Here is a 27,597-nt window from a genome sequence, read left to right as displayed (position 1 = left end):
ATTACTTTTCATGTCAACTGCTCGGAGTCAATTACTGTGCCGTTTTGGATAACTTTGAGAGGTTCGCATAAATAGTTCGTCGCAGACGAAAAATAAAATCGTGGAATAATTTTGGGAAAGAATTCCAGCATTTTAAAGCCTTTTCTTCCGAAATATCCGCATGAACAATGAGCTCAAATCGTGTCTGCAGTCACTCTGCCGGCGCGTTTGCCTGATGCGCAGCGCCTCCCAAACTGGTCCCTCACTTTGACAAATATCTGGACGTGAGCTGGTCTGCTGAATGGCTTCTTGCTAAGAGAGGTGATGCCCTGAATGTTTTAGAAGTAGCTTCACATATTTCCTCCCCGCTGGTACACTTATCACTTTGGAAGAACACAATGGGACTGTGGTCATTTCTGAGTGTTATGGCTTTCGTGTTGCTATACTCATCTCATCCCAAGTTTGTGGCTCAAGCGGAAGTGAGTTCTCCAAATGCAAGATTGTATCGCCTGGAGGTAACACTGCTGGAGGCACGTGCAATCCGAAAATCAACGGAGGTTAAATTCGACAATAGCGCAAAAGTTGTCATCGCTTCTGAATCGGAAGCAGCCGTTGCTTTGAACCCGAACAATGGCGAGGAAGAAAGGAAAGAAACACAGAGCGGACTTGAAAACGGGGCGCTGATCGGCAACAATGTGACACCTAACTGTCACAAGCGTCTCAAAATACCAGGTAAAAAGTGTGATAACATATCCGAGGACGACCAAGGGGACTCTGCAGCGAATCTACTGTTAGAAAACACATTTCCTGAGATAAAAAAGAGGGCAAAAAGGAGTGTGCGTTCAGCATTCACCAACAATGTGGATCGGAGTACAAGTGGAGAAGCGCAGTCAAAAGAGAGGTTTGTGGAGACCGTCCAAGGTGTTTCCAACTCCAGACCCGAGTACCGGCGCACGGCGGAGGAAACCAAAGGGTCTAACCCGAGGCAAAGTGAGCCACACCTGGACACCTCTACTTTTGCTCTATCGGGAGACTCGGCGCACAACCAGGCGATGGTGCACTGGTCCGGACACAACAGCAGCGTGAGTTTCAGTTTTTACCAAAATGTATCGTAATGAATTTAGAGAACACGCTATTTTCCAATACACTTATTACAACGCACACATGTATTCCACTCTCTGACATTCTAATTCTGAAGCTTAAAAAAAAATAGATGTACATGATTGTGTCACCGTTTTACGCACAACCGTTTCTGCGCGCACGAGGATCATTTCTACCTCTACTTTCTAAATCATTATTTTATTCTAACATATTCTTGAATTGACCAGTATATGTTCTCTATTTGCATGCTTGGTCGTGCTTTTTGTTTGTTATTGCTACACAGAGGTTCTTTGTGTACGCGGATTGCGCGCTGCGACTGGTCACCTGCAGGATTTCCCTCTTGAGAATAATTCTCTGAACAACTTGTTTGTCTCCTGAACTTTAAATTAACAGTTAAACCCGCAGGTACATTTATGAGACACTGAGCTATGTGAAGGTGCAGATATGTTGACACCAATCACAAAACATTAATTATGTATGAAATAATCAAGCAATGTCTCTCATGACAGTGCAGTAGGTGTCCAACCAACCTTAATGCTATGTTGATGAGACACAGTATGACCTTCTGGCAAATGAACTAGACTTTTGTAATTGACATTTGACTCACACTTACATGTTGATTGTCGTCTAATTGCCTGGATGAATACAGCATTGCAAGATTTTTGTTGTTGAAAAGTTGCACTTCAAAACAGGTCGATGGAAATATACACAGCTTAAGACATTGCTGCAATCAGATCACCCCCCCCCCCCCCACCCCATCCCATTCTCACACAGACACACACTTACGCACACCATTTTACCATCTCAAAGACAAAGCCGTGGAGATGTTTATCTCATGCAGCATGCATAAGTGTTTGCAAGCTCAAAGCATTTATCAGGTACAAGGATCTTACAATTACAAACAGTCTTGTATGAAACAAAGGGGCTCCTGTGCCTTTTTTTTTTTTTACTGCAGGTAGTTCAGATCACCTCAGCTTGCTGGGCAAAAAGGTGTGTGCCAGCAACATTAATCAGAAGATTTGTGTGTCCCAGAAACTCGATATATATCCATACAATATCCAACAATTTAGATATATTTACCAGGATGGCTTATTTCAGCCTCTACATGTATTCGTTGTCATCTGGTACATGTTCCGTTTTGGTAACGTGTGCCATTACATTAGAGGCATCGCAGACTTTGGCCATGTTGATGCATTGCTGCGGACCGTATCTATTGCAATAAATCAAATGCACCTTGTAAAATCTGATTTGTGGTCTTGTATTGTGAAATATGTGGTTGGTTTGAGATGTCTTCACCAACAATGGCCTTTTCTACTGCAGGACACTGTTCACTGGATCATTACTGATGGGCTTGTCACTGCAGCCAGTCAACATTTGAGATTTATAAAGTCTGAACGCCTGTCTGGGGTTCAAAAAGCACAAGTGGAACTGCAGAGTTTAAATTGATGGCATTTTACGACCGGGTGTTAGAGCTCAGACTATAATAGATGTAAATGACTGATAATAAATCCAATCTAAAAGGGACATTTGAAGGAAAATTACTTCATGCCCATGGTCTAGGGTAGCTCTATCAAATATTCAATGACTAAGATTTAAAGTCCTACAGAGAGTAAAAGGAGAGAATGATGTAGAAGGTGATGGGGATTATGCTGGGGAGGGGGGGGGGGATCTTTATAGTTCAGATTTGATAAAGAATGTCATCGTAGGGAAACCTCAAATCTGTCCACAAATCCGCCTCAGCAACGATTATTTGATTTCTGTGATCGTCAGACATCTGTGATTGTCTGAGACATCAAAGCCTGGAGTCTCTCCGGTCTCTGACTTTAAGAGAGATAACATTGATTGGACTGGACCATGGGGATGAAACATATACTGCACAAATTTCCTTTTAAATTCATGCTTCTTAACTACATGTTGATTGACTGCATGTTACGTACTTTTGTAATATCCCGTGGATGGGAATGGGGATGGAGATATCAAGATTCGGGATGTGTAAGGACGTGTGTCATGAATATGAGCATAAGCGGAAATTAAACTGACAAAATATGGATGAGTACACTTTGCTTGGGATGCACTATATGGTAAATCAATATTTCAGTCTTTTTGCCTCACATGAGTGTTCATGCTGTGATATGATGTTGGTTATCTTTCTAACCAGCCTTTACAGCACATCCTACACTCAAGGGATGCAGAGTTCCCCCTGCTACCTTCATGAAGGCAACAGTCTTAGTGTGCAAGTCAGCTGTGATCAGAAGGTTATTGGCAGCCAAATGATGTTAGCGATTGACTATTTTGCAAGCTCCTCATAAACAGCTGAACAAACTAGGACACCGTGTTAAAGCAGTTAATGAGCGTCTTTATTGACGTCCCATTCATTGAGCTTCTGCTGCTGAAATGATACCTATAGGTCCACCGATAACGAGGGTATTGGTTGGATCATCTTCATTGCATTGATGATGCCAACTGTTCTTCTTGTCTAATGGGTCAATCTCATTGTTTTCTTTGTAATGTTTTGTCTGAGGTGGCTCGCATCAAACCAATCCGTCAGCTCTGTGAAATCTTTTCGTCGGTTTCCGCCGCGACTGAATGGGAATCAGACGGGCCTCCTGGGCCGCGTTGTCCGCACACTTAATCAGAACGAAGCGGTTATTGTTGCACATAATCTCAACGGTATAAATAGACAATATTTTTAAAAAAAGGAAAACGCATGGCCCTGGGGGACACTTGTGTTTAAAACCGGTTCATTAGATAGACAGACATTCAATTTAACATGCCAGAGCTGGTTGCATAGGAACTCCTTGATCCATAAAATCAAATGGAATGGGTTTCAAATTCACACAGGCATTTGACCAGAGTTTGTGAGTCTTACAGGATGAGGAAAAGTGCATCAAAAAGCTGACGGCGAGGTCTTCAGATACAACAAAGAGAAAAGTTTCAATGTGGTTTTGTTTTAGTGAGAATTCTCTTATTCATCTTCTACTGACACAACTGCATTAGTTTTACAGTGAGGTCAAATCTCTTTTTATTATAAAAAAACTACAAACATATGGTGTTCAGTCAAAGGCGGCTGAGATGTGACCATGGACCACTTTCTATTCATGCACTTTCCATATTCTTTTCATCTTCCTCTGGCCCCCTGGTTGCTAGCTATGGAGATATTAACTGTAGTACGTGGGGAAGTAGGACATTATGGGATGTCATTTCAAATGGTTTTCATTGTGCAGCACCTCAGCATTTAGACGTTTTCAGATAGAATTGTTTTCTGTGCTATTGTTATGACACCATCTGATTCAATTGATGGTAGTCAAGTGGCTGATTTTTCTTTTACTACGTATGGATTTTAAAGTAGTGGCCAATGGGAACGAATTAAATAATGATAATTTTGTCCAGTTTCATCCTCCACCTGCTTGTCCCGATGGGCGTCAGCACCATAAGTGTGTTCATTAATCCAGCCCGTCTTAAGCCTTTAGGGGTTCAACGTCACTGATGTGATTGTAAGATGCTGATAGGAACGGCAGCAATCCTGCGTGTTTTTCAAGAGGTAAACAGACTGCTGGTCACAGCAGCAGAAACAATTCCTCAGGAGCCTAAGGTGGGACATTTGTTGCTGAAAGAAATACAAAATATTCGATAGCCTTTTGCTTCAGTGTTATTTTATGGCACGCATGAAACAATTTCCCCTCTCTGTCTCGAAATAATTCGATGAGAAATACTATGTTTTACTGCTCAAATGAAATGCATGTGTGCCCCTTTTTACATGAATCATTTGTGCTTGGGGGGCGTAATGCATCACATCAACATGGGCCCTCAGCACTTTCTCAGCACTTAGAATGTACTTGTGGCTCACAAAGTGCATTTTAAACAGCAAATACAGCTGCCACCAGTGTCCAAGAGCACTGTGTCGGTGCTTGATTCCTATCTGCCTCCCTATCAGTCTTAGCCTCTCTCTCTCTCTCTCGCTCTCTCCCTCTCTCTCTCTGTTTAACGCACACACATACACACACTTATTTCAATTTTAATCAAAGTGACAAAGTGGGTGCAGAATCATATTCGACAGGTTTGCATGTGATTAATTACTTTAATAACTGCCGCAGTGTGGTAGACACATACTTTAGCATTGATGAGGTTATGAAAACAAATTTATGCATTTTCTGATTGGGGAAATCACAAATTTCAAATTCAAATTGGGTGATGACCTCTTTATTAATCATCACAGAGATAGAGTTAACACAAACGGCAGCACTTTATGGAATTAGTTGTTATGCTTAAAAGACCTAATCTTTAGTATTCTTTTTTTTAATAAAAGGATAACAAAGTTTGCTCACGTTATACCTTGATACTCGCAGGGTCTTTAAACAGCATTTTGCCTTAAGCAACAGCATTTCCTATAATATATTTAAATATTACAGGGATTTCTCATATAAAGATGTTTCCCTCTAGTGGGATAGAAAAGACGCAACACTGAGAAATTAATGGAGATGATGGAAAACTTCCAAACACAAAAAAGCACATTTACAAAATGGCATACTCACTCAATTGGTATCCTGGAACAAATGCTTTGAAATTAGTGGTTCCTCTTGCCTTGAACTAAACAAAAACTCAAAATCAGAATATACATAAATTGACAAAAGAATATAGACACAATTATTGTAGCAATTCTGAAATGATGACAACATATTCATGAGCAGAGGAAAGACTTGGCAGGAACTGCACTTCATTTACACAAGTTAATGATTGTATTGGAGCGGATGTGAATTGTCAGAGATTAAAAACATCATGAGAATTTACATTATTAACAAATAAATATTACATTGAAAAAAAATCATACTGTATTTTGTGCTTTTCTACTTGACACACTCTGATTTGGATGGAACACTTTATAAAGTGTAGATGGCCAACTGCACGTGTATCCAACACAAATTAAAACTGCGTGTGACACATGAATTGGCCAACTGCGATAAATATGTTAGACATTGGTAGTTGTATATGTCTTCACTTTGTTCATGGTTTTGAGACAAAACCTGCAAATAAACAAAGAAACATTAATAGCTTGAAATGTTACATTCTACACAATTTAGGTTTAAAGGCATCCGAGTAAAAATTATTAACAAAAACAGCCAATATTTACGTATTAGTGACCAACAATAACAACAATTTCCTAGAAAATGTGTTTATATAGCTTGCAAACTTAATGCAGCCAAGATCGCATTTTCTATCAGCATAAAATGGAAATGTTATTGATAAACATGTCTAGAAAGAAACTCAAAACAATTGATCCATGATGTATCCTAACCTCAACCAAAGTATTTGTGTTTCCTCAACCCGACCACATGTGGGACTCAAGATGCTAGGACTGTACTTCAAATGCCCATCACTGTCTCCAGATGTTACGTACGTATACGGAACGGACATCATTCGTTATTGTTTTATTGTCGTAGAAAAGAACCTCAGAAATCTGCTAGGATTGTTGACTGACTACAAGTAGACTGGTGGTGATAGACTGGTGGTGGTAGACTAAGGTAGTGGCAGGCTGGTGGTGGTAGACTGGTGGTGGTAGACTGGTGGTGGTAGACTGGTAGTGGCTGGCTGGTGGTGGTAGACTGGTGGTGGTAGACTAAGGTAGTGGCAAACTTAGTAGTAGCAGACTGTTGGCAGTTGAATGGTGGTGGTAGACTGGTGGTGGTAGACTATGGTAGTGGCAGGCTGGTAGTGGTAGACTGGTGGTGGTAGACTGGTGGTGGTAGACTATGGTAGTGGCAGGCTGGTAGTGGTAGACTGGTGGTGGTAGACTGGTGGTGGTAGACTATGGTAGTGGCAAAGTCGTAGTAGCACACTGGTGGTGGTAGTAGACTGGTAGTTGTAGACTGGTGGTGGTAGACTGGTGGTGGTAGACTGGTAGACTGATAGTGGTGGGTCAGGGTTGTCCTGTAAGCAGAAGGTCGGCAGTTCGATCCCTGGCTCCGATTGTCTGCATCTTAAAGTGTCCTTGAGCAAGACGCTGTTGCTCCCGAGGGATTCACAGCAACCCATCGTTACCTAAATGCTTAAGATGGGTTACATGTGTATGTACTTGTGCATGTACACAACAATTACACTTTTTTAAAGAATCGCCTGCATGAGAGAAGGAGCCGATTCACCGACCAGTATATATAACATTTCCTCAGGGGAGACCTCCTAAATGGTACACAAAGTGGTCCAAATGATCACAAATGCCTCAAAACAAATGGGGCTGCATATGAACTTACTTTTCGGATATATAGAAACGTAAATTTGAATTTGAACTTGACCTTAAAGGGAAGGCAGTCTCTAACTCTACACATTATGAAAAATGCAAATCAGTGATGGGGTGGGAAGACAAAGCACGGAATTGTGGGACACATTGAGCTTATGATCTCAGTCTGACTGCACTTTTTGAAGTGAAGGGGTCCTTTTAAGGTGGAGTGCCGTCTCTCTTCCAAAACCTCAATTTAAAAGCCACTCCCGCCTTTGGCTCCAGCTCAGACCCCCGCTGGCAGAAGCCAGGCCATTAGGAGCCAAATCTGTGAAGAAATAGAAGAGAGTGAAGGAAGAGAAAGTAAGAAAAACTAGTTTTCAAATGTATCAAAAATCTGTATATTTTCCAAAGCTTTTATTTGATCACATTTTGCCCTGGTAAATTTCCAATTTCTGTTGTTGTCCATGAATGACACAAAAGGAAGTAAATGTAGACATGCTACTTTGCCTTCATCTGCTGAACAATAAATAAGAGCAAACAATAGGGTTGCATAAACCAAAAAAACATTTCAAAGTAAAATGCTAATGTGTGTTTTCGTCTCGCCACACCACTTACAATGCATCAAATTCATTTAACATTTTAAGGGATGTGACTAAAATGTTGTCGAATGTGCCAAAACATTGAAATGAATTCAGAATTGTCCTTGAATATTGCGTATTGTGTTTCACCTTTTGTATTAACCACAGTGCATTGTGCTGTAATTTCAATATGAAAAAAATTAAAAGATATATATTTATTTCTATACTTTGTACCCCGACTTTGCTTTAAAGAAATGAAGCAGACCAATCACATCTCTTATCCCACGAATAGCAAAAAAAACGCTTTTTATTGTGTTTTATGGTTAGCAGCAGAGATATATGACATCATGCCCAAAACATCTTCTCTCAATAAAGCTGTGTTGGAAGTGAATCCCTTTTCTTTTGAGCCCATTTGATAAATTTCCCCCCATAATGGACTGAATTGATTGCTGCAACTTGCATTCGGGCTATATGACCGAAGCTCAGGAGTCAGGAGGATAAGCAAACGTAGAGAAAGCTCACTCATGCCCAAGGGACATTTGGCTTGGGTTTATTTGATGAAAGCAGCGTCCCTCAAGTATGTTTTTACCAACAAAAGTACAAACAATCAATTCGGTCCGCAGATAAGATGAGGACAGAGTAAGGCCTCTCTTCGACCAATCCATTTCTCTTGAAAGACGCTCGTCTTTCCTGCTAAGTGCTCTACTTTGGAGGCTTCCTCACTGAGCCACAATCAAGACGGTGTGTTTATATCCTTCCACCCACTTGCAGTGCGTCTTGATTTTGCCCTCGTCTCTCTGTCAAGCCTTAAAGACATTTATGCAAATGTGCAACTAATACTGTATTTATTTTCTCTGCAGGTGTTTGCATCAGATCATTTCTAATAGATGCATGAATATATTAATCTTTAATCTTCGGAGACACAAAAGGAAGTTAGAATGTATGTCTTTGGCGTTGGATGTGCTGGGACACTTAAGTTTTGAGATAATTTTCATACAGCAATTACTTTCTACACAAGTGGTGTGTTTTTCTCTCAACAACATACTTTCTTTGCTTTTTTTCCTGCCTGCTTCCTTTTCCAGATCACTTATTCTGCTTCTGAAGCAATAATGGCAAAATATAATATATGTTCCCAATCCATTGCAGACTCCATTTGCACTAAAACAAAAAATATATATATTTTTTAAGTCTGGGGGACTTTCATGAATATGTTTTAACTATTGTATGGTATTGACTGTGATTGTTTAATCAGTTTTACAATTCCTTTTTGATCTCATCACATTTGTTTATGACCTAATCCTGTCTGTGTTATAGCCTAACAACTGATAAGACATTTTTTTGCCAGATAGTGTGACAGAAATTTACACAAACACACAATATAAATAACCTTAATATGGATCCATTTTATTTTTAGATTTTTATGACAATAATGTTTATTCTTGACGACATTATAATATAGAAATATGAAGTAGTGTAAAAATGAACTCGTCTGTGCTTTCTGGTAGACACACTATGTACATTTAAATTACCTCAAACCTAATTTCATATTTCTGTAATACAATTATAATGTTACTTTTCAAATAAACCATACTGATACATTTCCATCTTAAACAGAGATGTTTAGTCTCAGTGAGACATTCTTCTGATAAAATGTTATTATTTTCATAACTATTATAAATTATAAAAATAGTGTGAAATATAAAAACACTAAATTGCACAAACATATAAACACATGCACCAAAGTAAATAAAAAGAGTGTCTGCACTCAAGGCTTGTCATATTATGTTTAATTCAATCTTTTGACTGATTGAAAATCCACCTTTTACTTGGTTCTATAAATCTGTAAAGGCCACAAAAATGTACCCCCAGACAGCTAACAGAGAAACATGGCATATCTAGGAAAAAGCGAGCTTATGAAAGATTAGATTTAAGACATGATTAAATTAGGGTTGACATGTTTCAGTGAGTTGTCAGGCATTTTGATGTTTTGGTTAGACTTGGAAGAGAAACATAGAAAAGGGTTCCTCCAGTGGGACTGCTCTGTGTATGGATGTGTTTAACTTTACCACATAGTACAATATATACAAGCTTACGTGTATTCATAAGAATATAAATGTGGATCAATTCAGTGAACCTTTCCCTGGTAAAGGTAAATAAAATGGATATATGTGGCAATGCTCCTCTGAGCATGAGCCTTTAGCCGTGTTATTACAAAGAGCCTCACATCACTCACTGTTATCAACTTTAGGGGTCCCTTGGAAATTAATTTAGATCTTTCAGTTGCCCCCCATCCACCCCCCTCCCCCACCCCCCCTGGCTAGGTTCAAAAGCAGTACCAGATCTACATGAAAGCGACTGCATTTCTTACATTTCTAAAGATTGCTCCTGCTTCCCGTTGTGTGAGGGAAGAAACAACAATCTGGAGGTGCGATTCTTTTGAGTAAGGGTCCCCTTTTTTACCTTGACTACCCAATTAAACAGCAATGTTTTTTGACTGGTGCTGTCTTAATGATGCTTTATTGGGGGCACTGGAGGTTACATTTGGAGCATAGTGTTGGAAAGCACAATGAAGCGGTACTGATGTGCTGCAACAGTCTCGTTTCGTTTTATGGATAGCCATATTGCAGGACGGTACACAGAGAGGATTCATGGTTAAATAGCGAGCTGTGTAGCAAATCCTCTGCCCACCAACATGATGCTGAGATGTCCCACTGAAGCACTTCAAAAAAGTTGAGAGGGAAAGAGTTAATACCTTTGCATGGCCAAACAGCACCTGACTGTACCTTTAATGTTTCTTTTCTGTCTCCTCCATGTGCAGGTGGAACAAATCTGGATTTTAAAAAATCCCCAAAAAACACAGCAAGAAAAGCCCATTTTTAAAAGGCAGAAACAAACAAACAACGAGAGAGAGATTGAAAGAATGACAGAAAAAAAGGGAGAATGACTGAAAAAAAGGAAGCAAAGAAGGGAAAGAAAGCAACTAGAATAGAACGTTCGGATAAAAGGATGACTAAACCCAACTCCTCGGAGGAGGAGGAGGAGGAGGAAAGCCAATCTGAAAAATGATTGGTTGACTTTCCCGGGGCAAAGCTCTCTTTGCTCGCATCAATAAAACATAAACATGAATAAATGCACTGCTTTTGGCCTTCAAGGGTCCTTACTTAATTTCATGTATGCAAGTGAGCGATGATACGCATGGAAAATTGTATTTACCTAGAAGGCTCAAAATAATTCTGGAAGCCATTTTGTGTTTGTTTGCTCCCATTATTTACATAAATGCAGGGCTGCATCATGAATGCTAAGAATTTGCTTTTTATGCATTTTCATTTGTCAGGTCTCTATTGTTTGAAGGGATACTTCAACCACAAAATGACCATTTCAATATAATTTCCTCACGGCGGGTTATCTTGAATCCAATTTTTTTTTTTTTATTTCATGTGTAAACGAAGAATCGAAAAACTGAAAATTCTTAAAGAATGAAAGTAAATGGGATAAAATATGATTACAAACTTTACAACTTGTTGTAGTATAATCCAATTAGCATGTATGCACTACTCACTTCGTCATGCATTTGCGAGTTATTATTTAAAACACTTGTCATGCTGCGTAAACAGTCTCATGCTTGCGCAGGCCGCTACTCATCCGTGCATGTCCAACTTGTTTTAAAAGGTTTTCGGGAAGATGCATGTGTTTGGGTAGTCGTGCGTACGCGACTGGATAAACGACACTTGGATCATTCTGCGTGAGTTGTGTGAGAGTTTGTGAACAGATGTTGTTGTCTTTGCTGTTGTTATATGTGGATCCCATTTACTCATTCAGTTCATCAAGAATGTTCTCTTTGTGCAAGAATAACAAAGTCCTCATTCAAGGTATCACACGGTGCATACTTGATATACGAATGATCATTTATGTGGGGATTAAAGTATTCCTTTAAGTCACACATCTGATGTGCAAGTCATATGCTGTCCCTCAGCGTTGGCATGTATAGTAGTGGCTCCCTATGGACTTCAGCCATAGATGTACACCACCGTTCAAAAGTTTGGGGTCATCCAGACAATTTTGTGTCTTCCATGAAAACTCACTTTTATTTATCAAATGAATTGAAAATTGAATATAAAATATAGTCAAGACATTGACAAGGTTAGAAATAATGATTAATATTTGAAGTATTAATTTTGTTCTTCAAACTTCAAGCTCAAAGGAAGGCCAGTTGTATAGCTTATATCACCAGCATAACTGTTTTCAGCTGTGCTAACATAATTGCACAAGGGTTTTCTAATCAGACATTAGTCTTCTAAGGCGATTAGCAAACACAATGTACCATTAGAACACTGGAGTGATAGTTGATGGAAATGGGCCTCTATACACCTCTGGAGATATTTCATTAGAAACCAGACGCTTCCACCTAGAATAGTCATTTACCACATTAACAATGTATAGTGTGTATTTTTGATTAATGTTATCTTTATTGAAAAAACAGTGCTTTTCTTTGAAAAATAAAGACATTTCTCAGTGACCCCAAACTTTTGAACGGTAGTGTACATCTATCAATAATGTTGAAGACATAGGAACACACCGTCTCCAGTGACGTACTTTTGATGAATCTACTTGGGGACAAATCAACCAAACAGTCATCTGCCTCACTAGTCTCTTGGTCCCCGAGGTGGATCTCCAGTGACCCATTTGGATGGGTCAGCTTTTGTTAATGAGCCGACAGCACAAACACGTTGACAACATTGAAGACGGAGCTCCTCATGACAGCTTGGGTGCCGGGAGGCCTTTTTCATCAAGCGTTGCCATTTCTGGCTATTTTTCGACTCTGTTTTACGTCCTCGACGAAATTTGCGAGCATTTGATTAAATTGGATCCATGTGCAAGACGGCGCAAGTGATTGAAAGCCATAAAACGGTGAACATTTATTCGTTCATTTGCAGTCCTGGGTATTTTAATCCCTTTGGTTGGGAATAAATCGCCTCCAGTTTGAAGCTGATGAAATCAATTCCTGATTCAATTTACCTTGTGGTATTTATAATGTCCCATGGCACAAAGTCATTGTTGTTCGCCAAAGAGAACTAAAGAGGCGAGTGATCAACACTTTGGCAGAGTTTTTCCTCTCATATTTCTCAAAGCAGGCAATTAGGCCGAACATCACAGCCACTTAACGGACTCTGTATTCCAAATTGATTCAGACTCCGGCGTCGGACCTCGCAGACATGGTGCATTTAGTTATGCAAATGCTTATCTCTCTGTGTGATTGGTTAATTAACCTGTAATGCAGATAGTCCCAAGCCATGCACAGTGTCCGTTGATGGCTAAATTGTGGGTCAATTGTTTTTTTTCTCCATATTTTCAAAGCAGGCTTCGAGGCATGCCTTTGTTCCTCCGAGTCTTGTGTGACTTTTCACGGTTTAATGACTCGTTCCGTGGGTCCCATAAGGTTAATGTGTTTAAACTCACTGTAATTGAGCTTTTGACATATCTTTCAGGCCTTTTAAAAATGTGTCATATTATGCCATGTTCTCGCTCCTTGATTGTTATTATCTACCATTCCTTCTTCCGCCTTCGAGGCCCTGCCCTAAACTCTCTGCCGCAAGCCCCCCTTTTCTATTCGGAGTTATGAGCGTCCCCGTGGGAAGTCATTTATAATGCCATTGGAGTGACAATAATTCGTTTGCACACCATTTCACTCTGCCCTCTATGCCTTGGCAGGCTTTTATGGGCCGCATTTTTGTTTCCCCCAGAAAAAACATTGTCCAGCCATCCTCAGAGAACATGCAAAAGCATTTAGCCAAGATTGCAGCTGGACGTCGTCCAATGAGTAAGATGCTTTTTGACAGACCGTCTTCCAACAACATTTGAGGTCAACATTCGTTGGTGCTTTTGCAACGGCTTTCCTATTTTAAAAGGTAAAAGCAAGCAGAAGGGGAGACGGTCGTGCTGTGCGGTGACTGCATATCTTTTTATTGTTCACTGAACAATTATGTTCAGATTTTGCTGTTATGTGGGTATCATTCCACATGAGATACAGACACAATTCTTGACAGCCCAGATGGATTTTCTCTTCAGATCCTGCCACGAGCAGACAGACCTCTCCTGACAACACAGGATCACTTGTCACACGAGATAACATACTGTACGGCACTGATATGTATTAATAAAGGGATTTAACAGACCTGTCATATTAATTCCACACCATTAGGTGTAGACAGGTAATGAGGAACTTATACAAAAGCTTTTTAGTGCATACCGTGGCATATAATTAAACATGTCTGATGCTGTTCTGTTGTAGGTGATCCTGATCTTGACTAAGCTGTATGACTTCAACCTGGGCGCTGTCACTGAGAGCTCACTCTGGAGGTAAGTTTGTTTTTAATCATTGCTATTTCCCCCCTTTTATTTCAATACAAAGGTGATGGCATCATTGCAAGGACTTTATGAAAATGCAAAAGCCCGGCCCTAAAAACAATAAAGATAATATATTCATAGAGAGTGCAGTGTAGTGTAAGTGTGATTTATAGTGTTCCCACTTGCTCGGATATGAACAATCAAGTTACACTGGAAGCCAATATGAAGTTTGTTTTAATAAAGCAATCTGAAGTAGTTCAGAATGAAGCATCCTACTTTTTGCTTCCTTCAGTCTCATGAATAATATTCTTTTAAAAAGGACCCAACCTATTTTTTTGTCCATCGTCAACAAAAAACATTTTAAAAAGGCTATTTTTTAAAAGATAAACTGTGAGACTTTTCTGAAGGATTCTTTGTTTATGTCTCTTTTCCTCTGACCTAGAAACTTTCTGATGGAGTTTTTTTGATTGATTGTTATCCATAACCTTTTGTTTCATAAGCAATTGACATGCAATTGCTGCTGTATAGCCATAGTAATTCCATTCAGTATGTATTGAGAGGTGAGTTACGGTGCCCTGTCGTATCATAAATAAGAATGGAATTCATTAAAGATTATACCACAGAGGCCAATCCAGCCCTGATATGGCTTTTTTCTCACCTCTCCCATAGCCTGCAGAGAACTCATTTCACACTGAAACACATGTGGAAAAGAGACCATCAGTCTGCCAAGCATTGAGTTTCAAATTAATATCTATTTCACCAGAGGCACCGCTAAGATGTACACCCGACTTGACACATTTTGAAATCCTATATTGTGTACAGGAGGTCTTCCATCATCAAGGTGTCTGCTTAACAACAGCACCACGAGTAAATTAGAGTGTACCTCAGGGGGTGCACGAAGGCTCTTAGTACGGGCATTAGAAAAACAGAGATTTGAATGTTATGAGAAGAAACGGGAGTAAATGATTTTTTTGATAGCCCAATAAATGATTTATGACTACAGCTCCGGGGCCACTCTTGGTGGCAGACTGCAATGTGCAGATCAATGGGTGACTTGCAAAGGCTTTCTAAACACACCTCAAGTCCCTTTGGTGGCTTTTAGATGGATGCCCTTTCTGCTAAAGAAACGGCACAATGTAATAACATTATTTTAATGGCTTTATTCCAGCCTCAATCAAAGGCAGATATGTCACCAGAAAGGAGTCCTTAAACACAAATACAGATCCGTTTGAGGGGTAAGTCTTAGTAAACAATGTCAACACAAAATAGGACGATTCAGACAACGATAGCAGACACTGGGTATATATCCATTTTTCCAGTGAAATTACATTTGAAGGCACTCCGGTAGAACTGGGAGTGTGGATTGACTGTTTGTGGCGAGGAGAAATATGAAGATTTGGATGACAAACACATCTACCCTCGTCATGGGATGCATGGATTGTCAGGGACAAGCACATCTGTGATGAACAAGTACCTTCACATGATGCGACAGACCTTAACGTCTAATTCAATTTAAACACGGTCAGGTTCTAGTGACGGGGTGAGGCTCAGGCGTAGAGAGACAGGCTGGATGCAATATGAATAACAAAAAAAAGCACTCTTTAATGAGGCAAAACAGTTTACAAAAAAAACAAGTTCCAAACGGGGCAGGCAGAGAATCCAGGTTCAGGGCAGGCAGGGTCAACAGGCAGAACCAGGAACACGGACAGGACGACGGGAAAAGGACACGGAACTAGAGATGACAATCCGCCCGGAGACAAGGGAAAGACTGACACAATATATAGGGGGGAAACACAGGTGTACGACATCAGACACTAACGAGACAAGAGTGGCTGAGGGCAGGTGCAGGGAATTAAACAATTAAGACACAGAGGAGACATAGGAGACACGGAACACAGGAGAAACAGAACAGGGTGTTACAAACACAGGCCATTTAATTAATAAGGACCAAGAACTGTGTCATGTGTTCTCATCTATTGTTCTATTTTCAACTTGAGCCTGTATTTGTCAGCCTTGTGTGCTAATTTGTTGCACCACGGATACAGAAATACCACAACTACGTTTCCCGCGTCTGAAAAGAAAACTGAAAAGAGAGGATGAAACAAAATATCTAAGTCAGTTGAAAACCGATATAACAAAAGGCCACTAATTTAAGATAATTAAAAAATAAATAATACAGAATGAAAGGTTTCTACCACAGCTCTATAAATTCCTTCCTCGTTATCTTTGATGTACAAGCAGTAAATGAGAGGAATGGCCTTTTGTGAGATAACAATGTGTTCATCGCTCAGAATGTTGTAATATTCATGGACTATGCTCGTGTTGGATATTTTTTGTTTTTTCACTGCAATTTGTATTTAATACATACACTTTTACCACTCACCGGCCACTTTAATAGGTGCATTTTGCTGATACCTGGTTGAACCCTGTGTACTGCCCTCATTCTTCATGGCATAGATTCAACAAGGTGCTGTAAACTTTCATCAGAGATGTTGGACCACATTGACATCAGAACATTACGCAGTTTCTGCAGCTTTGATGCAAATTTCCCATTCCACCACATCCTAAAAGTGCTCTCTTGGATTGAGAACCGGTGACTGTGGAGGCCGTTCAAGTACAGTAAACCCTCTTTTTTAGAAACAAGATAATTTGAGCTTTGCGCTTGTGTTATCGTGTTGGAAGCAGCCATCCGAAGACGGGTACACTGTGGTACTTAAGGATGGACAGAGTCTGCAAGAACACTAAGGCAGGCTGTGGCATTTCAAAGATGCTTAATTGATACTAACGGGCACCAAAGTGTGCAAAGAAAATACCATAACTGTCATGGTGGTGCGGGGCTGGACCTAAAAGCTAGGACACGGAGCAGAAGTAATTACACAATTACATTTATTGCAAAGCCAGAGATGGAAGAGATGTGGGATCCGCGATGGCGTCCTCTGCGGGCCGGTGGCCGGTTGCGGTGGCTCGGCAGTTCTCCAGGAGAGGTCCGGTGGAGCAAGAGAGGCTGTGGCTGAGAAAGCACAAGTTTACAGACAAGAACATACGGAAAATCCAAGAGTAATCGTTCCGGAAATGTGAACTGACGATCTGGCGAGGAGGGAATGGGTTTCATGTGTGTGGGTTGATTGGCAGCAGGAGGGGGAACGGAAGGCCACGCCCGGGCAGACACACACACACACACACACACACAGGACGAACAGAGGACCATGACAATACCACCAGTGACGCCATCCTGAACCGTTGATACAAGGCAGGATGGCGCCATGATTTCGAGTTGTTCACGCCAAATTCGGACTCTCCCGTCTTAAAGTGTCAGGGATGCTGACTCATTAGACCAGGAAACCTTTTTCCGTTCTTCTATTGTCCAATTTGGAAGTGCCTGTGTCGATTGTAACCTCAATGTCCTGTTGTTAGCCGACAAGGGTGTCATTCGCTGTGGTATTCTGCTGCTGTAACCCATCTGCTTCAAAGTTCAACCGCTGTGCGTTTAAAGATACTCTTCATCATACATACGTTGTGACAAGCGGTGATTTGAGTTTCTGTTACCTGTCTATCAGCTCAAAGCAGTCCGGCCATTCTCTTCTGACCTCTGCCATCAGTTTTCATCCAGAGAACTGCAGCTAACATGATTATATTGTCTTGTTTGGACCCTTCTCTTTGACACATGAGATGGTTTTGTTTTGAAAATCCAAGACGTTTAGCATATCCTGAAATACTCAAACCAGCCCATCTGGCACCAACAACCATGCCGAGTTCAAAAAGTATCTTCCCTATTCAGATCGTTTTGACCATGTAGTATGAATACATTGAGTTGCTGCCACGTGATTAGATATTTGTGTTAACAAGTTGAACATGTGTACATTATAAAGTGGTGAGGACATTAGTGTTAATCATTTCATAAAGCATACAGGAGGTCTGTAAATTGTTTTCTACCTGGCAGGAAAACACTGTTTCCATGACAAGTCATCGCATGAAAATCAGCTTGCAAACACTTGCTTGACACATGAAGTGAATAATTACCTTTGCATTGAAAATGCGGAAGGTTATGTTTTGATCGCCGTGTATTTATTTATTTATTTGTATGCGTGTTACTCGCATAACACAAAAAGTATTAAACCGAATCACATGAAATTTGGTGGGATGATTGGTTATTATCCGGGGACCATTTGATTGGATTTTGGGATCAATCAGGTTAAAGGTCAAGGCTAAGGTCATGAAAAGGTCAAAATCTTCTTTTTTACCATAGCACGGTCAATTTTTATCCAATTGGCATGCAACTAATGCCAACATGTTCATAATTCAATGCCCAATCTTGTGATATGCGAAGGTATGCGCTCTACCGAGTGCCCATTCTAGTTAACATGATGTTTTTGTCACTTAGTTTGCTAAATGATACTGTAGTTGCGAGTAAGAAATGCCTCATGAATATGTCAACCTTTTTAACACAAAAAGCTACCAAACTTGCATTATTATTGTCTTGATATTCATATTCCTTGTTGGTTGTCAAAACAAAGGGATTGCAATCCTTTGTGAACTTCCTTTTAATTCACTGGTAAGGAGGAGTTTTCAGATGCATTAAGTCAATAAAAAAAGAACGATTTTTTTTTTTTTAACACCCTTATGTAAACATTCAGTGATGTTCATTGTGTGTATCTTTGAGGTCTAACTTTCTTCATAATAAAACATTTTGAATTTGATTTATTTGCATCTGTTGGAACCTGAATTATTGAATCCATTAGTTAGCATTCTTATACTTCCTGGAGAGGTCTTCACTTTTTCATCTTGTTTTTAGGTTTTTTACAGCATGAATATTCCAGTGTCTGGATCCTCTCTATTTATTATATGAATACAACCTTCTAGATCAGTGATGTAATATCAGGGTAAACAATAAAAATGGCTAATAATAGCATCAGTTACGTTTACTTCAACTTCATTATTTAAAAAAATGGAAGTCCTCCTATATGTGAATACTTTGGCAATGACATACATACAGTATATGCAAATTAGGTTGTGAAGCAATCTTGTGATATCCAGCAAACTTTGGAGCAGGCTTTACCGTCATTGAAAAGGTTTGGCAACACCAAGCACAACATACAAACAAAATACCCAGAAACTCCACCAGGCTCCTTCAACTGTCATTTATTTAATCCTAAGTAATATGTTGGTTGACGAAAGAAGATACTTTTCCATTAGTGAGTGTGTTTTGTTCATGTAATTTGTTCACATTTAGTCCCATTCAAGCACCTGCTGTAGAACACTAGTGGAGTAGTGACAGCGTGCCTTTTCAGTATGGCACATTTCTAGCAGGTAAAGTAGGAGAAGTGCTTCATAAGAGCATCAAAAACTAAAATTATACATTGTCAATGAAGCTTGACAAGTTGATATTCATTCCAAAAAGCAAGAGGATGTCTCAGAGGTAGAACATTCATCAAATGGGATTACATGGAAATGTAGTCACGTGCAGGATACCTGATTTGCAGTTAATGGTCTGAAACCTGCCAAACCACTGGTATGGTGCTTTAAAATCTGGCGCAGGAAGATCTCGAATGTATTTTTCATCAAACATGCAACATGTAATTTTTGTTTACGTCCAGATCTTCTGATTATGGAAGCACCTACACCAAACTCAACGACAAAGTGGGCTCAAGGACCGTTTTAAGTTACCTGTATGTCTGCCCTACCAACAAACAGAAGGTCAGCATTTCCCTGTTGCTTTTATCTCTCTGATCTCTTGCAAGGTCATTACTAATATCAAATTATCGTAAAAAAAAAAAAAAATGCTGCCAAATGTCGTTATCTCTGTCTCTTTCTCTCTCCTTCTCTTCTAATACCACATCCCTTCTCTGGTCCTCTGTACTTTAGATAATGATGCTTAGCGACCCAGAGGTAGAGAGCGCTGTTCTCATCAGTTCAGATGAGGGTGCAAGCTTTGAGAAGCATCCCATCAACTTCAATATCCTGAGCCTGCTCTTCCACCCTGCACAGGAGAACTGGATACTAGCTTATAGTCATGACAACAAGGTAGTGTCTGAGTGCACAATGAAAATAATATATGGTGACTTTTTTTGTGACTACTTTCGTGAAGATTATATATATTTATATATTAAAAAATATATATATATATATTATATGTATAAATATATATATAATATATATTAATATATATATTATATGTATAAATATATATATATACAGGACTGTCAATATTTTATGTGATGAAGTTCTTTATTTTCAAAAAATTAATTACAAAAAAAATCAAAACAAATCAACTCATTACAACAAAAAATTAACTAAAATATTAATTTTTTATTTCTTATTGTTTGATATGATTTAATAAATTTAATTAATTAATAATATAAATCTCTAATAATTAGAAATATTAAATAAAGTATATCAGTAGAAAAGTAAATATTAACTAATTGACTTAGTGGTTAACCTGGAAACACAAGGGTTTCCAACACGAGACACCTTTTTTTTTTTTACTCTTTGTCTCTTTTTTTGATACTATGAAAATGTTTTGAGATTTTTTTTTAAGTTTTTAAAGAGTTTTATTATAATCAGCAAAATTAAGCAATATTTCAGTTGATTTATAATGAATGAAGAATGCAAAACATTTTTTTTTTTTTTTTTGTTTTTTATACAAAAAAAAGAAAATAAAGAACTTATTCTAATTTTTTCTTCTTTCTCCTTGTATATAATATATATATACATATATATATGTATATATAAATATATATATATAAATATTTATTTATATATAAACATATATTTATAAATATATATATAAATATATATTTATAATATATATTTATATATAAATATATATATTTATAATATATAATATATATATAATATATATATATATAGATTTTCCTCCTAACATTTGCGATTGTAATTGTGTTGTCTTGCAGCTGTACAGTTCAATGGACTTTGGGAGGAAATGGCAGCTCATTCACGACAACGTGATGCCAGGCCGATTCTACTGGTATGATTATGTGGATCCTCTTTTTGCATAATGATTGATTGTAATTTGCATAATGACAGTGTTCATGACCCTGTGGTGCCAGAAGGATCCAGTGACCTCTCGCCAGAACAGATCTTCATGGCAGTCAAGCATACAACTATTATATCCCCGTCACGTAGACCTGAACAGTAATATTGTTGTTCTTTTTCCAGAGAACAAACATGACATGCTGTTTTTGTTGTCACTGTCATTGAGTAATCTCGACTGCTCGAGCACAAGGCAGTGAATATTGATGTGAGCCCGTTTATTCCCGTGTGTCATAGTACGTGTCAAACCCAGCAGTGTTTTTTAGCCGAGATAGAAAGGACACTAGTTGGAGGACATCCTCTCCGCATGCAGAAACAGCGAGACGTTAGATAAATAAGAACAGCGCAGCAGGTATAGCGGCACCCGAAAAAATGCATTAGTTATCCTCTTGAAAAACATCAATCATGCCCATGAAGTGAGAGTTATTTTTCAAAATGGTTGTGCAGTCATCTACAATTTCTACTCCGACAACACACATTTTCTATGGTAGATATTTCTGGGAATTGCCGGCGTCTGTTGTCGTTTTCCTGTGTTTTTTTGGTGAAGTGAGATTAATTGCAGCTGGTGCTGCAGATTCTACACAGGAGATACAATTATCTTCCTGCGGGTTTCAAAGAATAGCAATGTCCAAATCGACGGCTGATGCACGACCTGGCCTCTCTCCCTCTTTTATCTCATTTTTCCTTTGCTTCCCCATCTCCACTTTCTTCCTGCCGCTCTCTATCTTCCCATCCTCGCGCTCTTTCAAGGGCGGTAATGGGGCTGGACAGAGAATCCGATGTGGTCCACATCGAGACGCGCATCGCAAAAGGCCGTGAGTGCTGCACTCTCGTCTGCCACAGTAGCAACACCCACAGGAACCCTTGGCTCTCTTTTAGAGCGAGGTCACAGGGAAGATGAGACCCCGTCTGTTGTCTGGATCGGTCCCTGAAGTCTAATAAAGCAGAATCGGTGTCTCCTGACAAAAACAGAGAGTTTTAGTGGGTTGATAGATGTTTCTTTTCTTTAATCTATCCCCTGTGTCTCATAGACAAACCTCAAATACCCCCTTATAAACGACATGGTATAGTCTTTCAAACCAATTATAGGGGTTTCCTGCATGGGAGAAGATACTCACAGCTCTTCCTGTGGTGAGAAAATCTGCCTCTGAATTAAAAAGATTTGTGGTCTGACACACTGCAAGTACTGCATTGGTCTTGAATCTCAGCGACTTTTGGATTGCAAAAGGTCTTACTGCTGTCGAATTAGTTGTTGATTTTATTTCTGAATGTCTTCGACCCAAATTAAAGTTGAACTTTGGACAATGCATACTGTATTGCAGCTGCATAGAAAATACAATTTGGAGCTGTATGTGGTTGTAATTTACTTCTTTTCAGGCGCCCGGTATGTGAAGTGCAGAGCCCAACGATGCACAGAAGGAAATAGAGTGTACCTCTTCCCTGGACATGTCGACACCAACTCACTGGTTGTGCAGGATGAATACGTCTTCACACAGGTTTGTCCAGTAATGGATTACTTTTCTTCTTTTTTTCCTGAAAGGCTGCATTCGGTCTCCGTGAAGTTTGAAATTCTCGTTCTTTTATTTGGGTCTTTTGTGCATCGAGTTCATTCTTCTCCATCAGAACCCACATAATGGCTTTTCCCAACACACCTGTTCCCCACTTACCCAATGTGTGCTTTGATTATGTTCGGTTTCGTTCATGTGAAGGCATGCTCGGTGTTTGAGTTTGCGCGCACACATACCCCCGAGTCTGACAAATGTGTTCGCGAACTGAGGTTTAGAGAATAGACCGGATGGTGTGTTGATAAAATGGCGCCGTGCCAACGGCTGCTTGTTGCAGTAGCTGCCCAAATGCTTTTTATTTTATTGTCTTTTTTTGCACTTTTCCTCTCTTTCTTTTCCTTTTCTTTCACGTTGGTCTAAGTTACGGTCGGACACTGGACTATAACTACTTTTTTCGCAACTTTTATATTTTGTTTTGTATTTTACTTTGTATACTTCTATATCTTTCATCCCTGTTTTTTATATTTTGTGTTTTTTTTATTTTTATTCTTGTGGGTTTGGTTTATTGGTGCTGCTACTGTTACGACAAATTTCCCCTTGGGGATTAATAAAGTATATATCTATCTATCTATCATTTACTCTGATTAGACGCCGGCAGTCAGGGTCATTATTAGAAATGTCATTTTAAAATGCCCTCCGCTGTCATTGGTTTTTAAGTCATTTTCTCTCTGCTGATGAGCCTCGATGCGAAAATCAACCGATATAGTTTTCTAGGGCTCAGTGTGTATACTAAATCACTATGCACTCTCCCATTTTGAATAAACACCCCTAAATGTTGACGGTTCACCGTTTGATTTATTTATCCCCAGATTTAATGCGATGTGGTGTTGCAGCAGCAATACTTTAGCGGTGACCCAGTTTCACTTCCAACCCACTTAATCCACAGACTTGATTGGAATGGCTGTGATGTAAGAATGTAAATGTAGGGTAAAAAATACATCGCAGCGTGATTCAGAAATGGTGATTCAATAAAATGCCCAAATTGCATTTAGCTGAGATGAGATTGACCGTCAAGGCCGAGGCAGACACGAGGAAGATGTCTGGTGAAAAATAACTGGACACACAGAGTGTCTGCGCGGCGCCGCGGTGGCACAGATGACTTTCTTGTGACTTTCATTGCTCGGGGCAGTTGGATTTAACTTGACAAAGAGTAATGAGGTTATCGATTCGGCTACAACGAAATAAGCAGTCTTCAACACCTCCAAAGTCTCTGGGGAGAGAAGGAACAGCCAAGTGCAACATCCTCAAAAATGTGGCCTGGGAAAATGCAGCTCATTGATTTTCGATAGATTATTCCATTAGAGTCCTAATGTAGTGTGTTGGGGGACAAACACCATCCTTCTAGTTGATTAGAAAATAAGCAATCAAGTAGCGTTACCCTGCCTGTTAGTGGACGGGAAAGTGCATTAAGATCGCCAAGACACGCTGTAGATAAAGCCAACACGATGTTCAGTGCCTCTTAGCTGCAGACTAATGAGATAATGATCATAGTTTCAGTTGTGCATGTGAGTATAATACCTATGGCATCTGTTTAAAGAATGACAACGCTTTCTTGACCTCATTGCAAAGGTAACCAAGTCAGGACGAGCCAGCTACTTTGTCTCCTACATGAGAGAATCCTTCAAGCGGATGAAATTACCGAAATATTGTCTACCAAAGGTAAGCTACAAAGACACTGTCAGATATTAAGGAACGTGTTATCGTAAAGAAACAAGATCTTTGTTTTGGTAGAATACAAGTCGTACAATTACTATTTTGTGAAGAGTCACGCTTTATTAAAAACCTCTGGGAACGGTCATGGTCTCTCTTTTTAGTCTCTTTTTTTCTCTTCTCACTTGCAACTTTCATTCTCACCTATCCTCTCTCTCTCTGTCTCTCTCTCTGTCTCCCTCTCTCTCGCCAACACCTCCATGCAGGACATGCATATTATCAGTACGGATGAGAAGCAGGTATTTGCTGCAGTGCAGGAGTGGAATCAGAACAACACGTACAGTCTGTATATCTCAGACTCCCCCGGGGTCTACTTTACCCGTTCCCTAGAGAACCTGAGGACCAGCAGAGGACCCGGCGGTAACCTGCTGGTTGACTTCTTTAAGGTGCGTAGTTAGTTCTGTTCATGAGCTGCTGCTGTCACTTCGCAACTAATGCCCCATCCAGGTATTTCACAAACTAGTAGAACACTATTTTTACTTTATTAATGTGTGATTGTAATTCATATATGATATGATATTCCTTTATTCGTCCCACAGTGGGGACATTTCAAAAATCACAGCAGCGGTGCACCTCAGAGCATCAATGAAAATAAATATCAAACACAAAACAACAAAGAAATACTAAAAACTAAATTCATGTTTTCATGAACAATTAATCCGGCTATTTTTTTTATATTGTCTGTTAGATACAGCTGTATTACACTTCATTCAGATCATTAGATACATATTTAAATAGCCTTTCGTTTAACCTGATCAACAGTATAATATAACAGTATAATTTTAAAGCGATATAAAAAATGTGAGAAAAGCAGCACATTTCCACATATAGGAAGTGCATTAACTCAAAGACAGTATCTTCAGCACAATTCTCAAGTACTACTTGAGCATTTCCATCTTTAATACTATACTTCTATCCACTATAAATGTCCACTTATTTTACAGTTAAAGTCACAAGTTATCTTTCAGATTCATATTTGACTTACAATACATTTGTCAACATTGTTGAGTAGTTTAACAGATTAAACTAGAACGGGCACTTCGCATACCATACCGCCTATCGCAATCACAAGATTGGATTATGAACATGTTACATGTTGTTGCATGTTGCATGATAATTGGATGAAGAAATTGACCATGAAAAAAAGATTTTTTTTTTTTTTTTGACCTGACCTTTGACCCGATCGTTCCCAAAAAAATCATTCAATGGTCCGGATAATAACCAATCCCACCAAATTCCCCGCGATTCGTCGTTTTAATTTATTTTTTTTTATAGTAAACGCATACAAATAAATAAATAAATAAATACACGGCGATCAAAACATAACTTTCCGCATTTTCAATGCGAAGGTAACTACTCAACAAAATAGTTAAAGGTAGTCCCACCACAACCAGCAACAACAACATTGAAGTAATGCATCAAAAATAATAGAACATAAACACAATGTAAAGAGTATTTTTTACTTTTGATACTTCATGTACATTTAGCTGATAATACTTCTGTACTTTTTAAAATTTTGAAGGCAAAACTTCGACGTAAAACATAGTATTTTTGCACTGTGATATTGCTGTAATCTGACTACTTCCTCCGCCAATGCTCAAACAATAAATTGATAATTATTGATTCTTTTTCTGCTCATCAACTCGCCCAGTTAGTGATCGCTACGTCCTGAACATATTGCAGATGATCATCAGCATCGTCGCTGTTCTCATTTGTAGGTCGAGGGGATAAACGGCATGTATCTCGCGAACAAACTGCTGGACGGTCACGTCAAGACGTTCATCTCCTACGACAAGGGGCAGACGTGGGCCCTGTTGCCAGCTCCTGCCACTGATGTGGCCGGAAATAACCTTCACTGCATTTTGGTGAGCTTGCGCCTTTGGGCAGGAGTGAATTTATGCTCTTATTTATGCGAAAGGAATCTTCTGACATCTATCGTTCATCAAATGTTTCAACCTCATCAGCTGTGCTGCGGAAGCTCTTTGATTCAGAGCCATATTTGCAGATGGCGAGGCGCCAGCTTCAGCATGAGCCTCCTAAATGGCAGATGAGATGCTCGCCTGGAATATTCTTATTATCGGTGTAAAGCACAAAGTGTCATCGTGTGTAGTTTCAGGGGTCCAGACTTTCCATTAACCTCTGGGATTTCAATTTACTACCTGTAGTCACATTGGACTAATGAATGTTAGATTACACTGAATTACATTATATGGCCGTGCTGTTGTTCCGCAGTTCGGGTATTCATCACATCCAGTCAGTATGTTCTTGAAAGTGTGTTTGAAATAATGTATATTGTTCAGTTAATAGCTGGCAACTGTATTTATCTTTGTGATACAGATAACCGTTATCCTCCTCTCTACTTTCTGCCCCACTTCCAACCTCTGCCGTTTGAAAAAAAAAATGTATTGATGTTTTTTTCCCCGTGTGCTTTATTTCGAGAGATGAGTGAACGTGATTTGAATCAATTCTTCCAGTTTTATCAGTGCATCTCGGGGAATTTTAATTACATGCCTTGTTTGCTTTTGAATGAAACAATTCAAATACCCTCTGTGTCCTCGCAGCCATTTTCTGGCTTTCTTCCAGGTCGAGACGATGAAAGGAACAAAGTATCTTTGTTTTATAAATTGCGAGCACTTTTCTCTCAACAGTAAGGATAATTTGAAAGCAAAGCAAATTATAATTGCTTTTGTAAAGATCTGTCTGATATATATTGTCTCAACCTGTGCTCCTTTTTTTTTGTTGACAGCCATTTTGTTCGCTGCATCTTCATCTGGAGATGTCGGAGAATCCATACACGTCTGGACCCATCACCAGCAAAAAGTCTGTGCCAGGAGTCATTGTGGCTGCAGGTACAGTGACCTAAAGGAAGAGCATTTGATTAAACTGATCAGATTAGAGCTATCCCCGTTTTCTCAGATAAATGCATTGGAACAAAAAGACACAAAATGAACTGCACAATGCCCTCTTTCTGTCATTGACATCAGATACTGAAACTTCAACTCCTAAATCTCATATTATGTACGAGATGATTAGGTTGCAGTAAGTCGTAGACGTG

At 39.3% G+C, this 27,597-nt stretch overlaps 1 protein-coding gene across 1 annotated transcript in view; it reads left to right on the top strand.

Annotated features, from left to right (window-relative positions):
* Positions 1 to 377: 377 nt before the first annotated feature.
* Positions 378 to 27,597, top strand: part of sorcs3b (sortilin related VPS10 domain containing receptor 3b) — a 41,890-nt gene continuing 14,670 nt past the window's right edge. The window contains exons 1-11 of the mRNA XM_056435509.1: positions 378 to 1,061; positions 14,162 to 14,229; positions 19,812 to 19,911; positions 20,080 to 20,238; positions 21,129 to 21,202; positions 22,018 to 22,082; positions 22,645 to 22,763; positions 24,402 to 24,491; positions 24,749 to 24,928; positions 26,261 to 26,407; positions 27,289 to 27,391. Coding sequence (XP_056291484.1) covers positions 378 to 1,061; positions 14,162 to 14,229; positions 19,812 to 19,911; positions 20,080 to 20,238; positions 21,129 to 21,202; positions 22,018 to 22,082; positions 22,645 to 22,763; positions 24,402 to 24,491; positions 24,749 to 24,928; positions 26,261 to 26,407; positions 27,289 to 27,391 — 1,789 coding nt within the window. The remainder of the gene's footprint in view (positions 1,062 to 14,161; positions 14,230 to 19,811; positions 19,912 to 20,079; positions 20,239 to 21,128; positions 21,203 to 22,017; positions 22,083 to 22,644; positions 22,764 to 24,401; positions 24,492 to 24,748; positions 24,929 to 26,260; positions 26,408 to 27,288; positions 27,392 to 27,597) is intronic.

The sequence above is a fragment of the Pseudoliparis swirei genome, chromosome 17 (genome assembly GCF_029220125.1).
Source record: "Pseudoliparis swirei isolate HS2019 ecotype Mariana Trench chromosome 17, NWPU_hadal_v1, whole genome shotgun sequence".
Classification (NCBI taxonomy): domain Eukaryota; kingdom Metazoa; phylum Chordata; class Actinopteri; order Perciformes; family Liparidae; genus Pseudoliparis; species Pseudoliparis swirei.
This window is presented reverse-complemented; position numbering and strand designations above follow the sequence as displayed.